This window comes from Xiphophorus maculatus, chromosome 14 (genome assembly GCF_002775205.1).
Source record: "Xiphophorus maculatus strain JP 163 A chromosome 14, X_maculatus-5.0-male, whole genome shotgun sequence".
NCBI classification, from domain to species: domain Eukaryota; kingdom Metazoa; phylum Chordata; class Actinopteri; order Cyprinodontiformes; family Poeciliidae; genus Xiphophorus; species Xiphophorus maculatus.
This window is the reverse complement of record NC_036456.1, coordinates 26993152-27015168: the sequence shown is the minus strand read 5'-3', so window position 1 is coordinate 27015168 and position 22017 is coordinate 26993152. Positions and strand designations below refer to the sequence as shown.

At 37.4% G+C, this 22017-nt stretch overlaps 2 protein-coding genes across 2 annotated transcripts; one reads left to right on the top strand and one right to left on the bottom strand.

Annotated features, from left to right (window-relative positions):
• Positions 1–295: 295 nt before the first annotated feature.
• LOC102218729 (claudin-7-A) lies at positions 296–8234 on the top strand. Its single transcript, XM_005810398.3, has 4 exons — positions 296–648; positions 4007–4171; positions 5273–5357; positions 7134–8234. The coding sequence occupies exons 1-4, from the start codon at positions 426–428 to the stop codon at positions 7300–7302; spliced, it is 642 nt and encodes a 213-aa protein (XP_005810455.1). The 5' UTR covers positions 296–425; the 3' UTR covers positions 7303–8234.
• Positions 8235–9008: 774 nt separating this feature from the next.
• Positions 9009–13175, bottom strand: LOC102218994 (calcium/calmodulin-dependent protein kinase II inhibitor 1-like). The gene is made up of 3 exons (XM_005810399.3): positions 12828–13175; positions 12179–12478; positions 9009–10130 (listed from the first exon to the last, which is right to left on the bottom strand). Exons 2-3 carry the CDS (start codon positions 12357–12359, stop codon positions 10051–10053), a joined length of 261 nt encoding a protein of 86 aa, XP_005810456.1. The 5' UTR covers positions 12360–12478; positions 12828–13175; the 3' UTR covers positions 9009–10050.
• Positions 13176–22017: the final 8842 nt, after the last annotated feature.

Sequence of the window (22017 nt, the reverse complement as noted above, 5' to 3'; positions counted from 1 at the left end):
TTTTTTTACGTCAGTCTCCATATTTCTGAGTTAAAAAGTCACTTTTTTTATTTTTACTTTATTCTTCGTTTTTTTTTTTGTTGTTGTTTTCTAGAAAATGTCTCATATTTTTTCCATCTCCTTTATATGTTGTAACTCCTGAATGTTTGTTTTTATCTTCTGGTTAAATCTGATAAAAGTTGAACCAAACTGTAAACTTTTTATTATTATTTTCCTAAATAATTCCTGCGGTTTGACACGCAGGACAGAAGTGGGAAGCATCACTCCCACTCCCACACCACCACCACCCCCTCCGTGGTTCCCACCCTCCGTCCCTCACCTCCATCTGCGCTGCATGCAGGTTTTATCCCCCTTATTGAACCTAACGGAGCTGCGGAAGTTTGATATTTTTAACCTTTGCGGACAGAACGTCGTTTGACTGAATCATGGCGAACTCCGGGATCCAGCTGCTGGGCTTCTTCCTGTCTCTGGTGGGCATCGTGGGGCTGATCGTGGGGACCGTCCTGCCTCAGTGGAAGATGTCCGCCTACATCGGGGACAACATCATCACGGCCGTGGCCATGTACCAGGGGCTGTGGATGTCCTGCGCCTTCCAGAGCACCGGACAGCTGCAGTGCAAAATATACGACTCCATCCTGCAGCTCGACAGTAAGACGAGACGAAAACACGCGCGAAATTAGCGACACTTTGACACGGTTTTATTCACGTAAAAGATTAGAAAAGACTCAATAAGAGGGAAAAAAGTGTTTGGTAGAAATGCTACACACATTTAATATTTAACTGAGCTAAAATATGAGGCCAAAATCAAAATAATTCATGTAAATAACCAGAGTTGGTACTCAATTACTTGAGTAACTTTTTTTTTTTTTTTTTTAGAAATTTGCTTTTAGGAGCATTTTTACAACACAGTACTTTTTCCTTTTACTTGAATAATTTTATCAAGTATTTCTACTCTCGCTTGAGTAAAATTTCTGGGTTTTCTACCCACTGAGTGAAGAACAAGCACGTTTTAACCAAGAATTCACCAGACACAGACACACCTGCAGTTAAAGTTTCATAAGGTTTTTATTAAAAGAAACTAATTTGGAAAAAAATTATTTTGCCAGATTTTGTTATTTTTTTGTCACTTATGAATTATTGTCATTCCAGTTCTTAAAATACCAACATTTCCACTTAACTTCATATTTTGGTCCACCTGTTGATGTAAAATTTACATATTAAATGATTGATAATTTGATCAGTTAGTCAGTACCGGAGTAGACTTTTAACCAAATACCTTTTTTTACTCTTAGTTGAGTAATTTCTTTGATTCCTTAATGTTGATTAAGGATTCAACATTGGCAGATTATTTTACTTACAACACGGAAAAATGTAATTTTATAATCAAAATAATCTGCCAATGGAACAAGTACTTTTTAAAATCAATATTCAGGGATTATTTACTTAAAACAAGCTCCTATTTCCTACTGAAAAGTTGCTTGTAAGTTAGTTTTGTCTTATTTCCCGAGTACTAAGATGTTTGCACTTTAAAACACTTGGTACGATTTTGTGTTTTTGCAGTGCACAATGTGTTATTTTCTCTTTCTCTACGTCTCGTACCTCTGACCCCTCGGCACGCGGTTCGTGTGATTCTCAGGACGGGCGGTGACAGGAAGTCTGGTTGTGTTACATTCAACACAAACTTCTGAGTTTCACCCTTTTGTCAACAAGCCGTTGTCACAAGCCGAGTGTGGCTCGTATAATCCGTCTTCAGAAAGAAATACTGATATTTCTACAACCCTTAAAGCTACTTAACTTTTATATTTTACATATTGTTTGAAACTGTCAGCATTTTGTGACTGACAAAATGCTCAGTCACAAAATGACTGAGCATTTTGATGCAGATAATCTGTGAAAAAATGTAGCTTCTCCTAGCGCTAACTAGAAATAACCAATCAGAGCCAGGAGGCGGGTTTTAGAGCTACCAATCACAATCTGGTGTCTGGTACGCTGCAGCTAGCGTAGCCTGTTGTGAATGCTCAGTCTAGTTACCATGATGGATAAACGGTTTTTCTGTAACTGTAAGTTGTTGATCTTTTCACAGATTATTTGTCTCATAATAAGCTGTCAGAAAATGGTGAAAAATCCCGATATTACAATGTTTTATATCAGTTGATATTGATAAATATTGATTAATCTGAAATTCTGCCAGACTGGCGGCTTGATCTTTCCTGTTTTATCCACAGTTTTCACTCCACGTCGTTGTTTTTTTGGGTTTTTTTTAAACAGTTTTGAGGTGAAGCCTTAAACTGCTGCTGTGGCAGTTACTCAGCAGGTTGTTGCTAGGGAACCAAAGAATGAATGAGTTGCTAGGTAACCAAGGAGTGAGTCAGCTAGTTTATTCCACCAGCCAAGATTAGCTGTGTGGCTCTGGATCAGAGTTCAGTGAAATTGTTGAGAAATCTATTAAGTACTGATATTGATCAAGCGTTTATCGCGATAAATATTGTTACCGATTTATTGTCCAACCCTAACTCAGAGTAGCAGTTACATGATTGTGCTATGGAATAGCATTATTTGCTTGGAAAACACAAAATGGCATCTCTTTAAATCTTAAAGTAAAATCTTTTAATTGATCTGCGCTGAAATCATTAAAATCAATAATTTTTCTATTGTCAGTCTCAATAAACAAATATAAAAAGGTTGGATCGATGGTTTGTGTTGAAATTTAAGCATTTATGGGAGAAGTTTCCACTTTCGACCCTGGAAACTTTGTGATTTCTGGATTATTTTTTAATAATCCAGTCAGGGGAAAAGCTTAGACCTTTGCAAAGTGGTGAAACATTCAAGTTTTAACTGACAACAGGAATCTACAGTTGTTCAGAAAACGGCCCTTTCCTAACTTTTGTACTCCTGACAAGTGAAAGTTTCTCGGTGGATTTCTCCTTGACTTTGACGGTCAATTTAGAAACAAGAATGTAATTATATCAGAAGTAAGAAGCATAATCCTGCGTATTGTTTCCCATTTCCCTCTGATTTACATGTCATATCGAGTCTCCCTCGCTCCCTGCTGGGCGGTTTGGTCTGTTTGGGGAGGGCAGGGATGGCCTCGGCTGGCACAGACTGGTTCTAGGTGGACAGAGGCAGGATCTGGACAAAGAGGGGCCTCATCCTGTGAAAGGTTTACAGGCTGACGAAAGGTTTTACCACTTGGATTCAGTTCAAGTGAAGAAAATTGTGTTGTTTCTCACTGTTGGCGTATTCATGAGTCTCCCATGGCTTCCCTGCCAGTAACAGGAAGTTAATTTACAACCTCTAGTCACTCAGATAAAGCCTGAGTCCCTATTTTCTTATGTTTCTTCTTCCACTTTTATGTTTTTCTGATATTTTCTAACCTTCCTGAGCAGGAGTTGCATGTTTATAATGGTGTATTTTGGTAGAAAGAAAAAAAAAGTGAGTACATTTCTGTCAAAAATTCAAATGTTGAGGGTATTGACAGAGTTTGTCCGAAGCTTTGTAGAAAAAAATGTAGAAATGTCTGAACTTCAAAAGCCAAACATTTTCAGATTTTTGAAATTTCTGATTTCTGGAAAATTCTACATTTACATAGAAAATGTTTGACTTCTCAATGTCAGAGATTTTCTAGAAAAACTTTGAAATTTCTCAGTTGAAAATTGTTTGACTTTTGAAACTCAACATAATATTAAATATTCAGAGTTTTTCTTAGCAAATTGTGGACTTTTCCATTTAAAAACATTTCTAAAAAAAGTTTTGGAAAATTTGGGAGAAAAAAGGAAAATGTTCTGAGTTTCAAAAGTCCAAATGTTCAAATTTTGAAACTCAGAAATTTCCAATTTTCTTCTCAAAAACGTCTGAGATTAATCAAATCAAATATTTCCTGAGGTTTTTTTAAAAAAATTTACTTCTCCCTTTTCTTGTTTTATTTGTAAATGCCGTAAAACGTCACGGTCCTTTATTCTGGGAATATCCAGCTACCTCACCATCTTTGCTTCGTTTCCTTCTCCAGGTTCGCTGCAGGCGACCCGCGCCTTGATGATAGTCGGCATCATCGTGTCCGTGGCGGGTCTGGGCGTGGCCTGCATGGGAATGAAGTGCACCACCTGTGGAGGAAGTGACAAACTACGCAAGTCTCGCATTGCCATGATAGGAGGAATTATTCTGCTTATAGGAGGTGAGGACGAAAACGCTCCAAGCTGTTGATGTTAGTTTGATCTAAACAATAGGACTAATTTAAGATGTAAATCTGCATTCCCAACATTCTGTAGATTTTCATACATTTCTTTGCAAAAGAATCAGTTGTATCAGTTGTTTTTTCCTAACTGGACTTGGATGAATTGGAGAATCAACATTACACTTGTTACATTTTCTGCTGGTGCAGCTCTTTTTCACACTCTGTTGTGTCAATTGAAACAAACATTTGAAAAATCTCTTCCCCTCCTCGCCTGTGGTGGCGCTGCACTAAGAAACACTGAAGCAAATGACATGAAAACCTCTGAAGAAGACACTGAGAGCAACTTCATTCTTTCCATCCATCCATTTTTTCTACACCCTTGTGGGGTCGGGAGGGTTGCTGGTCAACTTCATTCTTTATGAAATGTGAACAAAAATGGAGTGGCGTCAGATTTTAGCAGTAGTAGAATTTCTCTTTTGTTTTTGGTAAAAGACCACAAGTCATTTCTCATGCTAGCGCAAAATTAGCTTGTTTGTTTTGGCATTCTGGGTCACTTTATTTACCCAGCAAGCCCTGCACCGTTGTTCACTTCCTGCTTCTGGAGTGGTTTCCAGTCCGCTTGGCATTCACATATACATTCAAACTGTACCAAAGGTTCGCCGAAGGTTTGTAGACGAACCTGAGTTCAGTTGTTTGGCCTGCATCAGAGTTTGATTGCACGTTCACACCTCCCCAAACATTTCAAACTTCCTATGCAAACGTACTGGAGCGGTCTAAACCGGACTGGTGTGAATCAAAGACGTACTCAGTTCTGCTGCTGCCCATAAGTGAACCTTGGGGAACGTTTAATCCCAAGTCCAAAGCTCTTTCTTCCCACTCATTTGCCCTCTGAGCTCATTCATTACTGAATGAACTCAGCGCTGCTGGCTCTGATTCTAACATCTAACGTCCAAAGGGCTTTGAAGACTTCACTGACAGCCAATTGTGCTGGAGTCAGCGGGGGCTGCTGTTAAAAGGGATAAAAATGGTTTCTGTCCTGTTGAATTTTGATGTGTTAATGAAATGGTTGATCTTTCCTGTTGACTCTCTCTCTCTCTGCAGGCCTGTGTGCCATTGTGGCGTGTTCTTGGTTTGCTCACAACGTCATCAGAGCTTTCTACAACCCCTACACTCCGGTCAACACCAAGTAAGAAAAGCTAAATATTTCACTGTATTTTGTGTGATTGTAAAATCAATCCTTTGTGTTTGTTACTTTAATTAGTTATTGCAACATTTTACATATCACTGTTGTTATTTTTTGGCAAAGTCCTAGTTTTGTGGATTTTTGTGGAATAACTTAATTTGAGAAATGCTAATCAAGAATGAAGACAAATGGTAACTCAATTTTAGTTTTGTTCTGGTGTTTCAAAAAACTAAATTGCTTCCATTGTCAGCATTTTCTCTACTACACTACAGGCATGTAGCTAAACTCTGCACACCAGAGCTATACTTTCTGTTTAAGCTCAAAAGTATCATGACCAGTTAACTTAAATGATTATAAAAAGGTATTTCAAACCTTTCCATATTGGAAAATATGCTCATGGGGCTATTTGTGTTAGCTTCAGAGTGAATGTTAGACACTAAAAGTGAATACTAGCTTGTTATCTTTACGTTGATGGTGTTAGCTTAATTTGGAGTTGTTAGCTTGATTTGCTCAGTTCTGTTTTAGGGCGTCTTGTCACTTTAAATCCACATTAGCTGCTGCTGACCACGCCCCCAACTCATCATTTACACCAACATATGAAAATGGCTCCAAACAGATGCGTAATTATACAACCGTACGTCTTTGAAAAACGTACGGCTGGAACTCAGCTTGGGTTGCTAGGTAACAGGCTGGTTTGACTTAGGTTGATAGGTAATCGTCTGGGTTTTGGCTTAGGTTGCTAGGTAACTGGCTGGGTTTTGGCTTAGGTTGCTAGGTAACAGGCTAAGTATGACTTAGGTTGCTAGGTAACAGGCTGGGTTTGGTTTAGGTTGCTAGGTAACGCCACTATATGACTTTACAATTGGAAGGTTTTTGAAATGACTCATTTTCCAGACACCATAAAACAGGGGTGTCAAACTCCAGTCCTCGAGGGCCGCTGTCCTGCAACTTTTAGATGTGCCTCTGCTGCACCACACCTGAATGGAATAATTAGGTCATTAGCAAGGCTCTGGAGAACTGATCTACACAAGGAGGAGGCAATTAAGTCATTTCATTCCAGTGTTTTGTACCTGTGGCACATCTAAAAACTGCAGGACACCGGCCCTTGAGGACTGGAGTTTGACACCCCTGCCATAAAACATTAACTAGTTGCCAGAAATTGACTGGGTGTTTTTCTTTAAGCAGTTGTGACCCAAATGTAAATATAAAAACATAGAAAATGTTGGAGTTAATTCATTTTCGTCTCTGTGCTCCACCAGGTCCGTTAACCAGTTTCAGGACCCGACCAGAACCCCTAAGTGTAAATTACCTTGAGAAATAATGAGATTTGGTTACATATAAAAACAGGCTTTAATGCTGAAAGATGATCAAATGTTACAAGCCACACAGGTCATACAAATGGAACATATGCAGAGTTACATTCACCGTCCAGCGCTGCGCCACACTGAGCTCACGCTATGGATGGAACCAACTGAGGCAAAGATTGTAGCGTTTAGCTTTTTATTCTTTTCTTCAATCTGAGCCCTCCCAGGCTTGTCTAATCAGTTTCAGTCTGTTTATGTATGACTGCCGGCAGACACACATAAACATGGTCATGTAAGCTGCAGCGTGTGCGTGTAAGCAGATTAAAAAGTAGGCTAAAAGAGATAGAGGACAAAATTGAACCTATAACAAAAATGTGAATTTTTCTAATATAGGTTCCCTTTAAAAGAAATAAAAACACAACAGAAAAACTAAAAACTGATTATTTTAGCTTTAATGTAACCTTTGTCTTCCCAGATTTGAATTTGGAGTGGCCATCTTCATCGCTTGGGGCGGCGCCCTCCTCGACGTTCTGGGCGGCGCCATGCTGGCCGCCTCCTGTCCCAGGAAGAAGCAGGTATCCAGGTACCCAAACATGCCCGGCTCTCGCTCCAGCCCTCCGAGCAGCAACAAGGAATATGTCTGAGAGCGCCCCCTGCTGGCTGGAACTGCTGGGTTAAATAAAACAAAACAAACAAAAAAACAATTGTTGCAGCGTCAACGAAGCAGAACCGAAGATGTGAAACAGTGACACTCCTTGTTGGGCTTTAATGAGCATTTAATTGTCACACACTGCTCTGAATTGTTTCATCAAAGATGTTTCATACTCCGTCCTCACATTCCACAATTGTTTACCATTGGTCTTCTCAGACACATTATAATTGGATCCCCCTATTAAATCCACAAGACTTTGTGTTGCAGCCTAATATTATGGACTAAAGCCAACATTTGCAGCCGTATGTCAGCGCTAGCAGTAATTAGCACATGTCTTGTAATTGAAAGTAATCAGTTCCTCCATGGTGTGCAGGTTGCAGCTCAGTCCATGTGACGTTTTATTATATCAGTGTACTAAAATAGACGTTAAAGTGTGACTTCTCACACTGGCCTCATCGTACACCAAACGACATCCATTACTCTTCAAATCAGCCGGCTAGAAACTCTGCTCAGATAAACACAATTTTTTTTTTACCCTGATTATACTCCTATTTATTTTTGTAGATTTAAAGGATCTGTAGTATGTAGATTTTACACTGTTATACTCTGAGCTGTAACTACAGAATAATGGGAACATAGAAAATGTATGAAAAAAGTATTTTTAACATGCCAATATATAGATAAATAAAAACACTGCAGATATTAAGTGTGGTATGTTTGCAAATTGTTACCTACAGTGTTGTGAAATCCTTTTTACAGATTTGTTTGGAATTTTTTCTCAGGCCTACGTTAAATCAAACAAATGTTAACATTAAACAATGATAAGTGCATTTTTGGAGATTTGGAAAACCTTTGAGAGAAACTGCAAGAAAATACGGCAAATGTTGCTAAAAACACCCAGCAAACATTTTCAATGTTTAAATTTACAACAGTGTATTAGGGTCGGTGTAGATAAAAAAGGAGCACATTTCTGCCAAAAACGTCAAATTTTGAGATTAATATCAGAAATTTGAATTAAAAAAACATGAAAATGTTTGAGCTTGAAAAGTCAAAGGATTTCAAGCAATTTCAAAAGTCAGAATCTTTTAGAAAAAACTTGAAATGTCAAACGTTTACTAGATAAAACCTCAATATTTTGAGACTTGTCAGAAAGTTTCTAGAAAAAAAGCAAAAAATTTCTGCTTGAAAAGTAGAAAATCTATTAGAAAAAAAATATTTTTCAGATTAATCACAGAAATGTTTTAGAAAAAAAGACCTGGAAACATCTGAGCTTGAGAAGTAAAACAAAAAATGCATGAAACAATGTTGGAAATTTCTGAGTTTCATAGGTAACATTTTTGTTTTACGTTTGTAACTTACAGGTCCTTTTTTTTCCTCAAATTTCTGAGCATAATCTCAAAATGTTATTTTTTTTTCTTGCAAATCTTTTACTTCTCAAGCTCAGAAATTTTCTCAGAAAAGTCTAAAATTTGCTTGAAAAAACAAATCAGAAATTTCTGAGATCAATCTCAGAATTTTCTTTAGTAAAAACAAGGAAATTTCAATTTGAAAATTTGCGAAAGCTCAGAAACTAGTTGGGAGATTACCATAAATAACTAAAATAATCCAAATCTTGTGGATTGCATTTGTAATAAAATAATCTGGGGTTATTTTAAAGCTGTTTGTGCAAACCTAAATTAAAGACAAAAACAGACTTTATTAGAATTTATACTTTTATTTATTTCCAGAGATGCATCATGAAAAGTTGATCACTTTCATGCAAAAGGCAAACAACCCCAGCCTCAGAGTCAAACACTGAGCTCAGAAATGTGAAAAACATCCTCCACCAGTGAACTATGACCTCAACTGTGAGCCTTTAAAAGGCCCATTAAGTCTAATTCCACTGCAATCTTCACAAAATCCCCAAAACATCAGTTAGATTGTCTCAGCAGCGACAGCCAATCAGAGCTGCCCGTTTTTATGAACTCATACTGCAATCACATCTGGCTTGGAAAGACGCCGAGACGAAAACGAGTCATAAACATCAACGCATGCGGATCAGAATATGTTTAGATATAAATCTGATTTATAATCATAAAGGACAAGAGAAAGTGCATCAAAATTTTGCCGTTCGCCTGCAAAAAACAAAACAAAAAAAACAAAAAACAGTGTTTTGGTTTATGAAAACTACAACCTAGCCCTTTAATCACAGACCTCATGCATAGGTTTCTGCGACGTGTCACAGCACATGACAGGCATTCCCACAAAGTGCACGTCTTAAATCTCACTTTTAGATGACACAGTAAAAAACAAGTAGAAGCCACAACAACTAAAAATATAGATTTCTTTGAACAATAAATAATTTGCAGTAGTCGTTTTCTTCTGGTTTAAACAGCGAGCGCTCGTAGTTACTCCGTTTGGATCTGTGCGAGTCGTTGCACAACCAAAAGCTAAATTTTTCACCCCAACAGGCTCGTGTTCCTTCACACAACAAACCAGCAGAGAATCGGTAACCTTCGTCGGACACGTCCGGCCGATCAGCAGTAGCCCTTTTCAGAAAAGAAGCTTTGAAAGAAATCCTTCGAGGTACAGAGATTCATTTATTCACAGTCTGAGCGAAGTTAAATAGACACTATGTACAAGCAGGGCTCCGTTCAGGCGGCGCTAAAAGAGCCGGGTTGGAGCCATCAGCAGCTCCAGAGGACACTTTGGACCAGGAGCGCTGACTGGAACGGGTTTCTGGCACTTCTCAGAGATGAAGCTAGGAGATGGGCGACAGGGAGACGGGGCACTGGCCGTTGTTGTTCATGAGGTCGTCCAGGTCTTCGTCGTCCAGATCCACTGTGGAAAAAGAGCAAGACATTTTAACTGAGCGAAGCTACTTGTGTTAGCTTCAGAGACTAGCTTACTAGCTATTAGCTTGACTCTAAGAAGACACAATCTGGATTTGATGCTATGTGTTGATGGTGTTAGCAAATATCTACTTCAAATCTAATGAGATTTTAGCCTCTGCAGTTCTGCCTACTTTGAGCCTCGTCACTTTAGCTGTAATTTAATTACATTTATTTGATTAGGACAGTGCAGATTAATCAACATTACCACAATTTATGCCAGTGTAAATAAGGAGGAATTAGCACAGCTACATTTCATCTTTTGTCCTAAAACAACTAAGCACAAAAACAAATACAGTTAAAGAAATAACTAGCCAACAGACAGAAACACTATGAAACAGGACACAACACTCTACACTATCAGCAGTGGAGACGTTATAAATGTGTACATAACTGGTTTGTTTCGCCTCTAATCGACGCCACCTTCTGGCTAAACTGTGCAGTACGCCTCAGTATGTTGCAGACTCCTCTGGGTTGTGCTCCGTTTTTTATTTTATGATCCATACAGCTTTAAAACCAGCTGACTAAACATCCTGGAGTTCCGCCTGGGTTGCTAGGCAACGGGCTGGGCTTGGCTGGGGGTTGCTAGGTAACGGTGTAGTGCCAGTTAATTTTTAACTTAACAGGTTAAAACAGCTTATTTTCCAGACACCAAAAAACATGAACTTGTTACCAAAAAAGGTTTTAAGCACGTGGCGTGGTTTTTAGAAGCAGTTGAGACCCAAATGGAAGTACAAAAACATACAAAACATGAATTTTTCATAATTTTTCCTTCTTGAACTTGACAAGTTTGGTCAGTATGACGCTTGGAAACAAAAAATGGGCTGGTTTCCAGTTTGGATTTGTGCTTTTTTTCCTGGGAGGTTTCAATGGAAAGCTGTCTCCGTCATTCAGTTCACCACATTTGCATGAGGTGAGTTCAGAAATAGAAACATCTCTGTTGCAGAGTCAGATGAAACACAGCGATTAAAAAAAAACTGCTGGTTCCACAGCAACTCAGGAGTTTTACTCTGATTCTTATTACGCATTTTCTGCTGAATGTTGTGTTTTTTTATGCAGATGCCTTCATTTTCTTTCCCAGTACCAAAACAATCCAGGTGGCATAAAAAAGGAATAAATCTGTGGGGAAGCCCTTTTATGGCAACTACAAAGAATGACAGAGGATTGGTGATGCTGTGGGCCTGTCAAAAGAGAGAATATTACCTACCATATTTTTATGTTCCTTTTAGCTACTAGCTTAGTCTTTTTATAGGATTATATAGATCAGGGTCAAAAAGTCATGTTCCATTTTGAGTATTGTGTATCTATATCTATTGTAACTAGAGAACCAAAAAAACAAAAACAAATCAGGCTTACAAAATATTATATTAGAATCATGAATAACTGAAATTATTTTACTGTTGTAGACAGAAAAAAAAGTAGCAAAGCAGCATTTTACATGCAGTTATTGACTACTGAAGCAAAAACAACAAGCTTGTCTTCACCAAAAACTCACATCTGCAGCTTTTGTTACAGCTCCATGTTTTATATTGACTTGGAAAAAATTCTCTTTTGCGTGATTTTGTTACTTTGTAATTATTTTCATTTTTAATCAACTAAATGCCAAGATTTCCACATAACTCTATATGGTAAATGAAAAAACAGTAAATTTCTGTCAAAAAATTCAAATGTTGAGTCTAGGAGTTTGTCCTAGATGTTTTAGAAAGCAAACAAAAAACAAACAAACAGAAATTTCTTAGTTTCATGTAATTTTTAAATATTAAAAAGATGTTTCGATCAGTTATTCAGTACTTGAGTCGCCTTTTTAACAAACATTTTTTATTTTAATTTCTTGAACATCTACTTTTTACTTTAACTTGAGCAAAAACTATATATATATATATATATATATATATATATATATATATATATATATATGTTGGTGGTGATTACAATTAAATAACCAGCATGAATGCCGGAAAACAAAAGAATAAAGCAGCACATTGAAGTTTCTCTCACCTTTTTTGGACCGGCCGATCTGACCCAGTTTCGGAGCCCTCTGTCCGAGCCTCTGGGGGTTCGCCCCGCCGTCGTGTCCGTCTGCCTGCGGGTGTCCCGGGTTGAACTGCCCCGCCGGGCCGGGCTGCCGGGGCGGCCCGCTGTGTGGGATCAGCTCGGGGATTCCTGAAGCTCCGTACATGCTGCGGTTCTCCGGTTCGGCCGCTAGGTGTCAGCACAGACCCGAGCGTGTCGCTGTCGCGTCGAGGAGAAGACTCTCACTACTTCCGCAATGGTTCTCGACACCGAAACGTGTAGAGGCTGAAAAATAAAAATAAAACGCCACCAAAATGTTGGTAATAACAGCTGGAAAAGCCCCAAAAGCCCCGTTGATGACAGTAGAACCGACCGTTAGGTTTAAATCCGGGGCGGTTAAACCAGCGCGTGTCATAAAACAGACAGTTACTCGGTGTTTTAAAACAGAAATAACCGAAATTATTACTACTAACAGGTGTAAAATGATTTCATCTGCGTCACACCGACAGCTAACATAAAAACAATACATTTTCACGTCGATCTGTGGGTCGAAACACTTAATTTCCGTTGGGTTTTTCTCAACAACTCTCCACGGATCCGTCCTAAATAAAAACAAACAGCAGCTTTAGCTCACCCTGGGTTAGAGCTGAATCAGTGAAAATGTGCCCGCTGAGAGCCGTGGCTGTCTTCTTGTTGTTGTTGTTGTTGTTCGGAGCTCTCAGTCTTTTCTCTGCCTCTCTACCGTAGCTACTTGGCACCCTACCAAGGAGGAAGAAAATGCGTCGATTTAAAGGGGCCTCCCGTCTCTTTCTCTCTCTGCCGTGGGGATTTCCTCCCGTGGAGTCGTGAATCACGTCACAGCGCGGTCGACACGATGAGGACAGCTGTGATTACAGACTAGTTTACCCGGTGGAAGGGAGATTTTGCGCTGCTACGCCTCCTTATAATGACAGAGTGAGTCAGAGGCCAGCCAATGACAGACTCTACTGTCAACCGCACAACAAGTTGGTGAACTTTACGCAACACCACAAGCTCATTTACAGAGATGCAAATGAGCTGACTAGTCATGAAAAACTTCCCGAGTAATTTCTTTGTTGTCACTTGATCAATGGTCCGTTAGTCTTGTTAGTCTTGTTAATCTTGTTAGTCTTGTTAGTCCTCATTTTCAGACGTTAACACCGATTACAGAGGTTAGAAATGAACCCAGAAGCAGAATTGTCTTGTGATACAACATTAAAGCTGCTGTTTGTAATTTAAATTTAAAAATATATATATTTACATGTTTGTTAAATGTGTCACCATGTTGTGACAGTTTATTGTGAAACAAATAATCTGTGAAAATGCCAATCTCCTCCACCCCCTCCCTGAGCTACTTTTGCCATCTGAAGAAATGAACCGCTCCCAACTGAAAGCAACCAATCAGAGCCAGAAGGAGGGGCTTAGCGCCGTCAATCAAAATCATGTGCTAGCTACTAAATGTGGTAATGGCGGAGAAACAGTTTAACTTTACAGGAAAACTGTTTATACACCATTATCAGTGCTATACTAACTAGAATTAGCATTAATGACAGGCTAAGTAGCTGCAACATAGCAGAGAGCTAGGAAGGGATGAACTCTGGGTCAAGTTCAAGACTTCAAAAAATTATGCAAAATTAATATTTTGCACAATTTTATACTTACATTTGGGTTTCTACTGCTTCTGAAAAAACATCCTAAGCACAGAGAAAAACCCACCCTGCTGTTTGTTAGTAACAATTTGTTTTTTGGTTTCAAAAATGTCCCTTTTGCTGAGTCAGACCATGTTGTTACCTAGCAGCCTCAGTCGAACCCTGATTGTTACCTAGCAACCACAGTGAAACTCCAGCGCTTTCGGACAGTTGGTTTTATCTCTATTTGTTCCGATGTACAATGGCTGCTGGAAAAGACAACTGTTTTGTTGTTGATGGTCAATTCACCCCTTCACCAATTTTGTCCCATCCATCCATCCATCCATCCATCCATCCATCCATCCATCCATCCATCCATCCATCCATCCATCCATCCATCCATCCATCCATCCATCCATCCATCCAACCAACCAACCAACCAACCAACCAACCAACCAACCAACCAACACTTTAGCCCTTGTGGGGTTGAGATGGGTGCTGTGTGCCTGTGTTTTCCAGAGTTACATTTTATAGCACAGAATGGTATCTATGTTAACTTCAATTGTTATAAAAATGCTAAAAATATCAAATATGACTAAAGAACTTTGACTTTGTAGTTAAACACCTTTAAATTTTGTCTCTGTCTCTTTAAGAAGCTCCTGCTCTTTCTGAAACTCCACCTTCAGGAAGTCATCACAACATGGCTCCTCTATTAACCCTTTAATGTTTTTATCAGTTTTCCACTGAGAAGTAGCTTGTACAATAAGTTTCACCAGGTGTTTGCTAATTGCTGCTGGCTAGTCTGAAGGAGCAGAGTGGGGGAGTTTCTGCTCTATGAGGCGGAAACTCAGAAAATGCACCTCCAGGTATGTTTTCAATGAGGTAAGAACACAATAGCATGATGTAAAGCTCAAAAAAGTTACATTTATATAATACTGCCCCTTTAAATAACCACACATTTTAGGATTTACAACCTTTTCCTTCAAGACAATCTGACCACTTTAATTCAAATATTACAAGTTCAGTTTATAGTTAGTCTAGTAACTATAAACAATCCATTTTTTAATGAATTTAGTTTTTAAAAAATATATACTTTTGAGCGTGTGAGTAATTTTGACTTGATGATTTTGGTCCATGTGACAAAAAGTTTGGACACCAAAACACAAACATTGTAAGACCATATTTAGTAATTTGTCTTTATTTGTTGACTAAAATGAAACCTCACTACCACAACCAAACAGAATTATGCCACAATAAATTCAGACCCGCTCATCCAATTGTTGTTTTTCAAAGCTGTTTCTCTTGTATATCCATTGATTCTTCCACATTTAGAACATGCAACAGTTAAAAATAAATCACTAAAAGACAAACTTTAATCTGACGTTCATCCAATAATGGATGGATGTAAATGTTTTTGTCAGTAGAAGCAGAAGTTGGTTGGTTTTGCCGTTTCTGCCTCTAAACAAGTCCACAAACTTAAAGTCGGTCCTCTGAGTGGGATGATGCTGTCAATAAGCTGCAGACCGAGCTGAGAAAGGTCATCTGAGGTCGCTGAGTCTGAAAAAAGAAACTATATGGATGCAGTGTTAGTGAGCGAACGAACAGTAACAGAGTTGTGGAGTTTAACGTGAACAGTGGTGGTAATTTATCATGAAAGGTAGATATTACTGGAGTCTTTATGGAGACGAATACTTTGTGTTGTACCTAAAATTTTCCATCGCAAGGTCATTTTAATTTGTCTGTTATCTGGAAGCGCCACTCAACAGAGACGCAGCTTCACAGAAAACTGAATTAAAACAGTTTGTTAAAAAATGCAGCGGCACCTGCAGAAAAACATGACGTCATCAACATCCGTTCAAAATAACACAGTTTAGTTGTCGAAATCATTGTTGTTTTGGGCCAAATGTTCTTAAAGTGCCGGTTGTGCCAGAATATTTTGGTAAAACTCATTCACAACTTGTTAAAATATTAAATAATTATTCAGCTTTAATATTATTGAATATCCTTTCAGTCCCTCCAGGGTTTTATGATTGGTTTGTGATTTTTTGCAATGAAATTCAAAGTGTTGATGGTGCTAATTTGGAAATATTAGCGCTTGTTTACGATGGTAAATGCGACTTTTTTACTACTCACTGTATAGATCATGGACTATAATCTGACATCAACTAAAGCTGAGGCAGCTGATTAGTACAAGTAAGAAGGTTTTTGACAAAAACCTGCAATAATCTCCCAATTATGTATTAGTGAAAAAGCAGTGCAGGGATTTGTTGATTTTGTGTGAATTTCCATGATTATTCCCAAGAAACTGGGGGGACTGATTGATGTAATTTGGAAGTAAATGGATAAAAACTCCATTAATTTGATTGATAACATAATATTTAAGCACACTTAGTGTTTAGTCTAGAATCTAGACGGCCAAAGAACAGCTATGGCGGGCCGGATTTGCCCCACAGGCCTCAGGTTTGTGACTCATGGTGTGGAGGAATGGATGTATTTAGAGAAAAACTGAAAATAGAAACCTGATCATGTGTTTGCGTTTTAAAAGAAAGCCACGTTAGGGTTTGATCACCATGTAGGTTCAGTTTCTCACCTGTTATTTCTGCGTCCTGTGAGGTGAAATTCCTGTTTTTGCTCAGTAAAGTGAAGGTTTGTTCCGGCGATAATGTCATGTTATTAGCAGGACATGTTTGCTGCGTTTCATCCTGTTTACTGATGGAAGTTAATCAGAACTAAGTCATGTTTGTGCAAGAGTTTGCACTATCTCCAGGTTCATCGCATTTAGCAAACAAACTGAAGAGATAAATTCTGTTCCCAAAATAAAGGTTCATCAGACGTGTCGCGACCTATCCAGGACTCTGCAGCCAAACGGACCAGGAAACTCTGCTGCTATAAAAGTCAGGATTTCCAGATTTATTCAAACCATTTGGAGCGACGATGGCTAAGATTATAGCATCAACCCTGCTGCTCGTTGCTCTGACTAATTGCTTTTCCAACAAAACGGGTACGTCCGAAAGAAAAAAAACAACTTCTAATGCTAATTTTCTACTATATCTCACTAAAAACATTGTTTAAGACGTTTTACTTTGACTACATATTGATGTTTTTACAGCTTATTGTGACGAATTTCACTCTGCTGGATTTACAACCAGTGAAATCCGAAGATGCAGATGCTCAAGTGAGTTAACATGGTTTTTTATCAAAAGAAATGTTTATAATTATATGTTTGTTGATTTCAGAGCAGGTGTTGATATAAATGTTTTTTCCATTGCAGCGATTTCCCCTGGCATAATAAAGTGTCCCTACCCACTGATACCCACTGATTGTAAAGAAAAGCAGGTTAAACTTTCTGGAGGAAATGAAAATGGTGAGTAAAATTAATCAAAATTAATAATTAATTACTTTAATACATCTAAAAGCATTAATCCTGACACAAGAAATACTTGAAAGCTGTTTTTTTTATTTAAATTAATGGTTTAAAGATGTTTTTTATTTAAAATTTCATCTGGATTTCTAATTTTCTTGTATCAAAACTGATACATTTACTATTTCCCAACCAAAATGATTAGATATTTTATCAAAATAAAAGGAAGAAATCAATTAAAAAGCTTGAAATATCACAATTTATGCACACATTTTCACCAGTTCTTTCCTACATAATTGATACTGATGTTGAGTAAAGTTGCAGTGTTGTTCAAGAGGTCAGAGGTCGCAGGAACATTCTTTTGAAAAATGATAGTTTAGCAAAACAACTATCAACCCCTGTTCCTTTTCATTTCTTTCAGGTTTACTCAAAGTTAAAAAATGTCACCAACCACAAACAGGCAAATATCTCCAGGAGGAAAAGCAGACGCTGAAGCTTTGCCTCTGCTGCAGGATAAAGGGAAACCCGAGACAGAGTAAGTCCAGCTGCCTGCGGACGTTTTCACTGGAATTTATTTTAAAATGAATCAAAATTTATAAAGAAAAGTAATTTGCCGATTGTTTTGTTCCTCTGCAGGATCCAACGCCATGAAAGCGTACTGCGGCTTCTCGTGTTTTCCTTCAACGCCGTTATAAACGAGGGAGAACGGAATGGCCTAATCAAAGTCTCTGATTTTACATCTTTGTTTTGTTTTTATGTTTTCCATTTTGCTTTAACTATTTTTATTGTATTTCAGTACAATGTTTGTGCCTCAGCAGTGGTATGAATGAGGGCGGCAGCCGGAGTGAAACCATAACGATGTGAATAGATCAGAAAATTTAAAGTCAGCTGAATATACAAGATAAATGGTGAGAAATTTGTTACTATTACAAGGCGTGAATTAGTCAGATGTTGTTGTTTTTTTTTTGCTAACATTTTAGCAAACAACAGGCTTTTGTTGACCAGAGACGAGTTCAATTTACAAAGTTTGGTGGAAAAGATGGTAAAACTGTAACCTTTCTTCCCGTCTGCCACTGATTAATTAGACGAGCTGCTAAACATTTCTCAAACTCATTCAAGTTGAGTCAGTTTAGCTCATACCAGCAACAAGGCAGTTAAAAGTTTAAAAACAACAAATAAAAACGAAACTTTGCTTTATAGTGGCGGAATAAAGAGAAGTTATTAAAAGGTGAAACCCAGGTTAGAATTAATGGATGTTCCAGTTATTATTAATCAAAAGTAACTCTGAACAGACGGAGTTCAGCTTTGATTTAAAGGAACTCAGTGTTCCGGCAGGATTGAGTTTTTCTGCATCAGTGATGCAGAACAACTGAATGCTGCTTCTCCATGTTTGGTTCTGGTTCTGGACGATGCAGAGCGGAATAAAATCAGAAGACCTGAGACGTCTGGAAGGTTGAAACAACAGCAGCAGATCTTTAATGTATTTATTTGGTCATTTATAAACTAACAGAAATATTTTAAAGTCTTTAAATCCTGGAAATGTTCTCCAGGTGATAGAAGACTGACTTTGCGACCATCTTTATGTGTCTCTGAATGTTCAGTCCATCACTATGTTCAGATTTCAGGCCTGATCGCTGGTTGACTCTGGATCGTTCCTCTATAAAATAATAATTACTTCAGGTTTATTTCTGTTCAACTGGTGAAAGTTTTTGCAGACTCTCAGCATTTAAAACATTATTAAGGTTCCCAGAGATTCAAAAGATGCAACGTTTGTGGGAAATTATTGGTAATGTTAGCTTAGCTGTTGCAGAGACGTCCAGCTTAGGTGATTCAAAACATTTACTTTACGTTCCCCGAAGGTAAAAGTACAACATCAGTGGAAAATATGTGTGCAAGTAAAAGTAATAAACAGTTTACCAACTATTCAAGGTTAAAGTTTATTTCTAAAGCACATTTAAAATGAAATAGTTACACAAGCTATAAATTATCAGAAGAATAATCACTAAATTTAAGTAAAAGTAGATTAAAATCTTAAAATAGATCTAATAAGTATGAGAGTTAGCACAATAAAAGCTAAAATAATCTACTAAACTAGAACTATGTTACACTGGCAGCTGGTTTAAAGTGTTTGTTTAGTAAAAGTGTTTTATGTAATTAGATGGTAATTTGTTACTGTTTTTTATGTTTTCTCTCTTTTTGATCAACTTTGTGTTTCTTTTATTGGCTGATGTGACTTTCAATAAAGATGTATAAAAATTGGTGTTGCATAATCTTATGCAAAAAATAAATAAATAAAATATTTTCCTTTAAGTAGGAGGGGAAAAATTACACATTTACTGAAATACTAAACGATTCCTTTTACAAACAGCATTTTTAATCTAATCTATACTTTTGTTAAATTATTCAGTGTTTCTAGAATCTTCTAGATTTATTTCACTCAGACCAATTTCGTTTAACCACTCTTCAAAATGTTAAAAACAGGAAATCATGGCCTTAAGACAAACTTGTGTTAATCTTAAAACCAAGAAATGGCAACAACAAAAATCCCTGAAGTTCACTGATAGAGAAATTTATTACTATGGCCTTTTGAGGTCAGAAATAAAAACCATAATCATATAATAATCATGATTATTAGTGGTAAACATGGAGCTAACTGCTACAATAACATTTTAACAGGATATGATGGAGTGTTAAGGATTTGCTAAGAAAATAAAGTCACAAAATTACAAAAATGTAGTAAAAGATTGACGAGAATAGTCGTAGACTTTATTCTTGTACAACTTTTTTCTTGTAATGTTATGACTTTATTCTCATATTACAATTGTATTCTTATAATACAGACTTTATTCTCGTAATATGACTTTATTTTCACATTATTTCAATTTTAATCTTGACATTCTGGTTTTGACTTAGTGTCAGAGTTTGGCTCTAATACTCCGTCGTAGCTTTATGATGTAGTTAAATTAGATAAATATTGAGCTTTTCAGCAGAAAACAAAACAAAAATTGCAGAAGGGCTTTGCACAAAACTAAGTATGACTTTCTGGAAAATCAAAGTTTATTTGTGTAGCAGATTTCAGCAACAAGGCAGTTCAAGATGCTTTAAATCATGAAAACATAAAAACAAAAAGTCACAAAAACATCATACAGTCACCAATTTGAGAACAAACATTACATTTTATGGAGCGCCATCATCAAAAACATCTTTAAGCAACATCATACCAGCCATGAAGTACGGTGGAAGATCTGTGATGCTGTGGAGCCGACACAATCTGTGGAACGGCATAAGATTGGAAATACTACAGTGACCTCTATCTGCAAGTTTCTGTTTGTAGCTGCCAGCGCTTTGGCCAAATGATTAACAGCACAGATGATAAATAATTTACATGCTTCCTTTTAGATCTTGGTTGAATTTTATAAACGATTCAAAGCAGAGATTAGAGATTAATGCCCCGACTTCCTCCTGCCTCTCCCAACATACCAGAATCGATCTGAGACAAACAACTGTAGAAACTTTCGGATCATTTTTAAGTATATAGTTAATGGTATTATTCTATTTATATATATGTATTTAGTAATGAAACACATTGTTTTTATGTGCTTATCAGTTTTTTCCCACCACATTTTCATCAGTCTGCTCCTGTATCTAAGGGTAAATACGCTATAAATGATTAAGAGCAGAGATTAGAGATTAACATCCCGACCCCCTCCTGCCTCTCCCAACATGCCAGGACTGATCTTAGAGACCAAACGGACCCGGATGTGTTCTGGTATAAAACAGACTGAGTTGGTGCGGTTCTGCAGAAACTTTCAGTCACTTTGGAGCGAAAACAGAAAACATGGCTAAGCTTGTAGGAGCCGCTCTGCTGCTGGTCGTCCTGATCGACTGCTTCTCCGACAGGACGGGTAAAAAATCCTGACTTATGTTAAATTTTGTTCTGTGTATTTGGAAAAGCACATCTCATAACTCTTGTTTGTTTTATTGAAGATGCACTGAATTATTTCATGTATTTTTTATGTGTTTTTGTTTTTGCAGCTCATTGTGATGAGTTTCATTCTGTTGGATTTACTAAACGTGACATAATTGACTGCAGATGCACAGGTGAGTTAGGACCAGTTTTGCAAGTTTTCATTGTGTTGCATCTGTTTTTTTATTTTATTTTATGTTTTGGTTTCGTTTTATTGTGCGTGTTGCAGATGTAGTCCATCCTCGCAAAGCAAAGAAATGCCCAAAGCGACTCATCCCCACAAATCACATGAAAAAACAGGCCCTGAAATTCTGCCTCTGCTGCGAAACAAACAAAAATAGTAAGTGGAGCACAAACATGTTTTGTCTTTCTCTCTTTAATATTGTCTAATTTTTTTTTTCTCTAACTTTGCAGAAACCCAAGAGATGAAAAGTTTCTGTGACTTCCCTTGTTCCAAAGCAACGGTTCTGTAAATGAGGGGGATTGAAGTGAGAGCGATGAAAACAAAACATTAAAACTATTTGAATCAATTTGTATTAAAAGCTGTAAGTTGTAGGAGCAAATTAAGGATTTTCTCTTAAAGTAGACAACAGTTTTTTTCAAAAATGCAATGATTGTAAAAGAAAAAAGACATCCTTTTAAGACTTTTTCAATGCTTTAACTGTTTTCAGTTTGTTTTTGCTCGTTTTTGTAAATACTTTTATGATACTTGTACTTCATTAAATAATACATTTGTAAATTTACCTTTTAAATACAAATTTATTCTTAATTCTGACTCTGCTAATTGTTTTATCTGTCTTATTTTTATATTATTATTAATAAAAACATTTTACAGAGACAAAATGAGTGC

Coding starts and splice junctions, on each gene's coding strand:
- LOC102218729 (XM_005810398.3), top strand. CDS start 426: ATGGCGAACTCCGGGATCCAGCTGCTGGGCTTCTTCCTGTCTCTGGTG. Junction 4,172..5,272: donor AATTATTCTGCTTATAGGAG/GTGAGGACGAAA, acceptor CTCTCTCTGCAG/GCCTGTGTGCCATTGTGGCG. Junction 5,358..7,133: donor TACACTCCGGTCAACACCAA/GTAAGAAAAGCT, acceptor TTGTCTTCCCAG/ATTTGAATTTGGAGTGGCCA.
- LOC102218994 (XM_005810399.3), bottom strand. CDS start 12,359: ATGTACGGAGCTTCAGGAATCCCCGAGCTGATCCCACACAGCGGGCCG. Junction 10,131..12,178: donor GATCGGCCGGTCCAAAAAAG/GTGAGAGAAACT, acceptor CTTTTTCCACAG/TGGATCTGGACGACGAAGAC.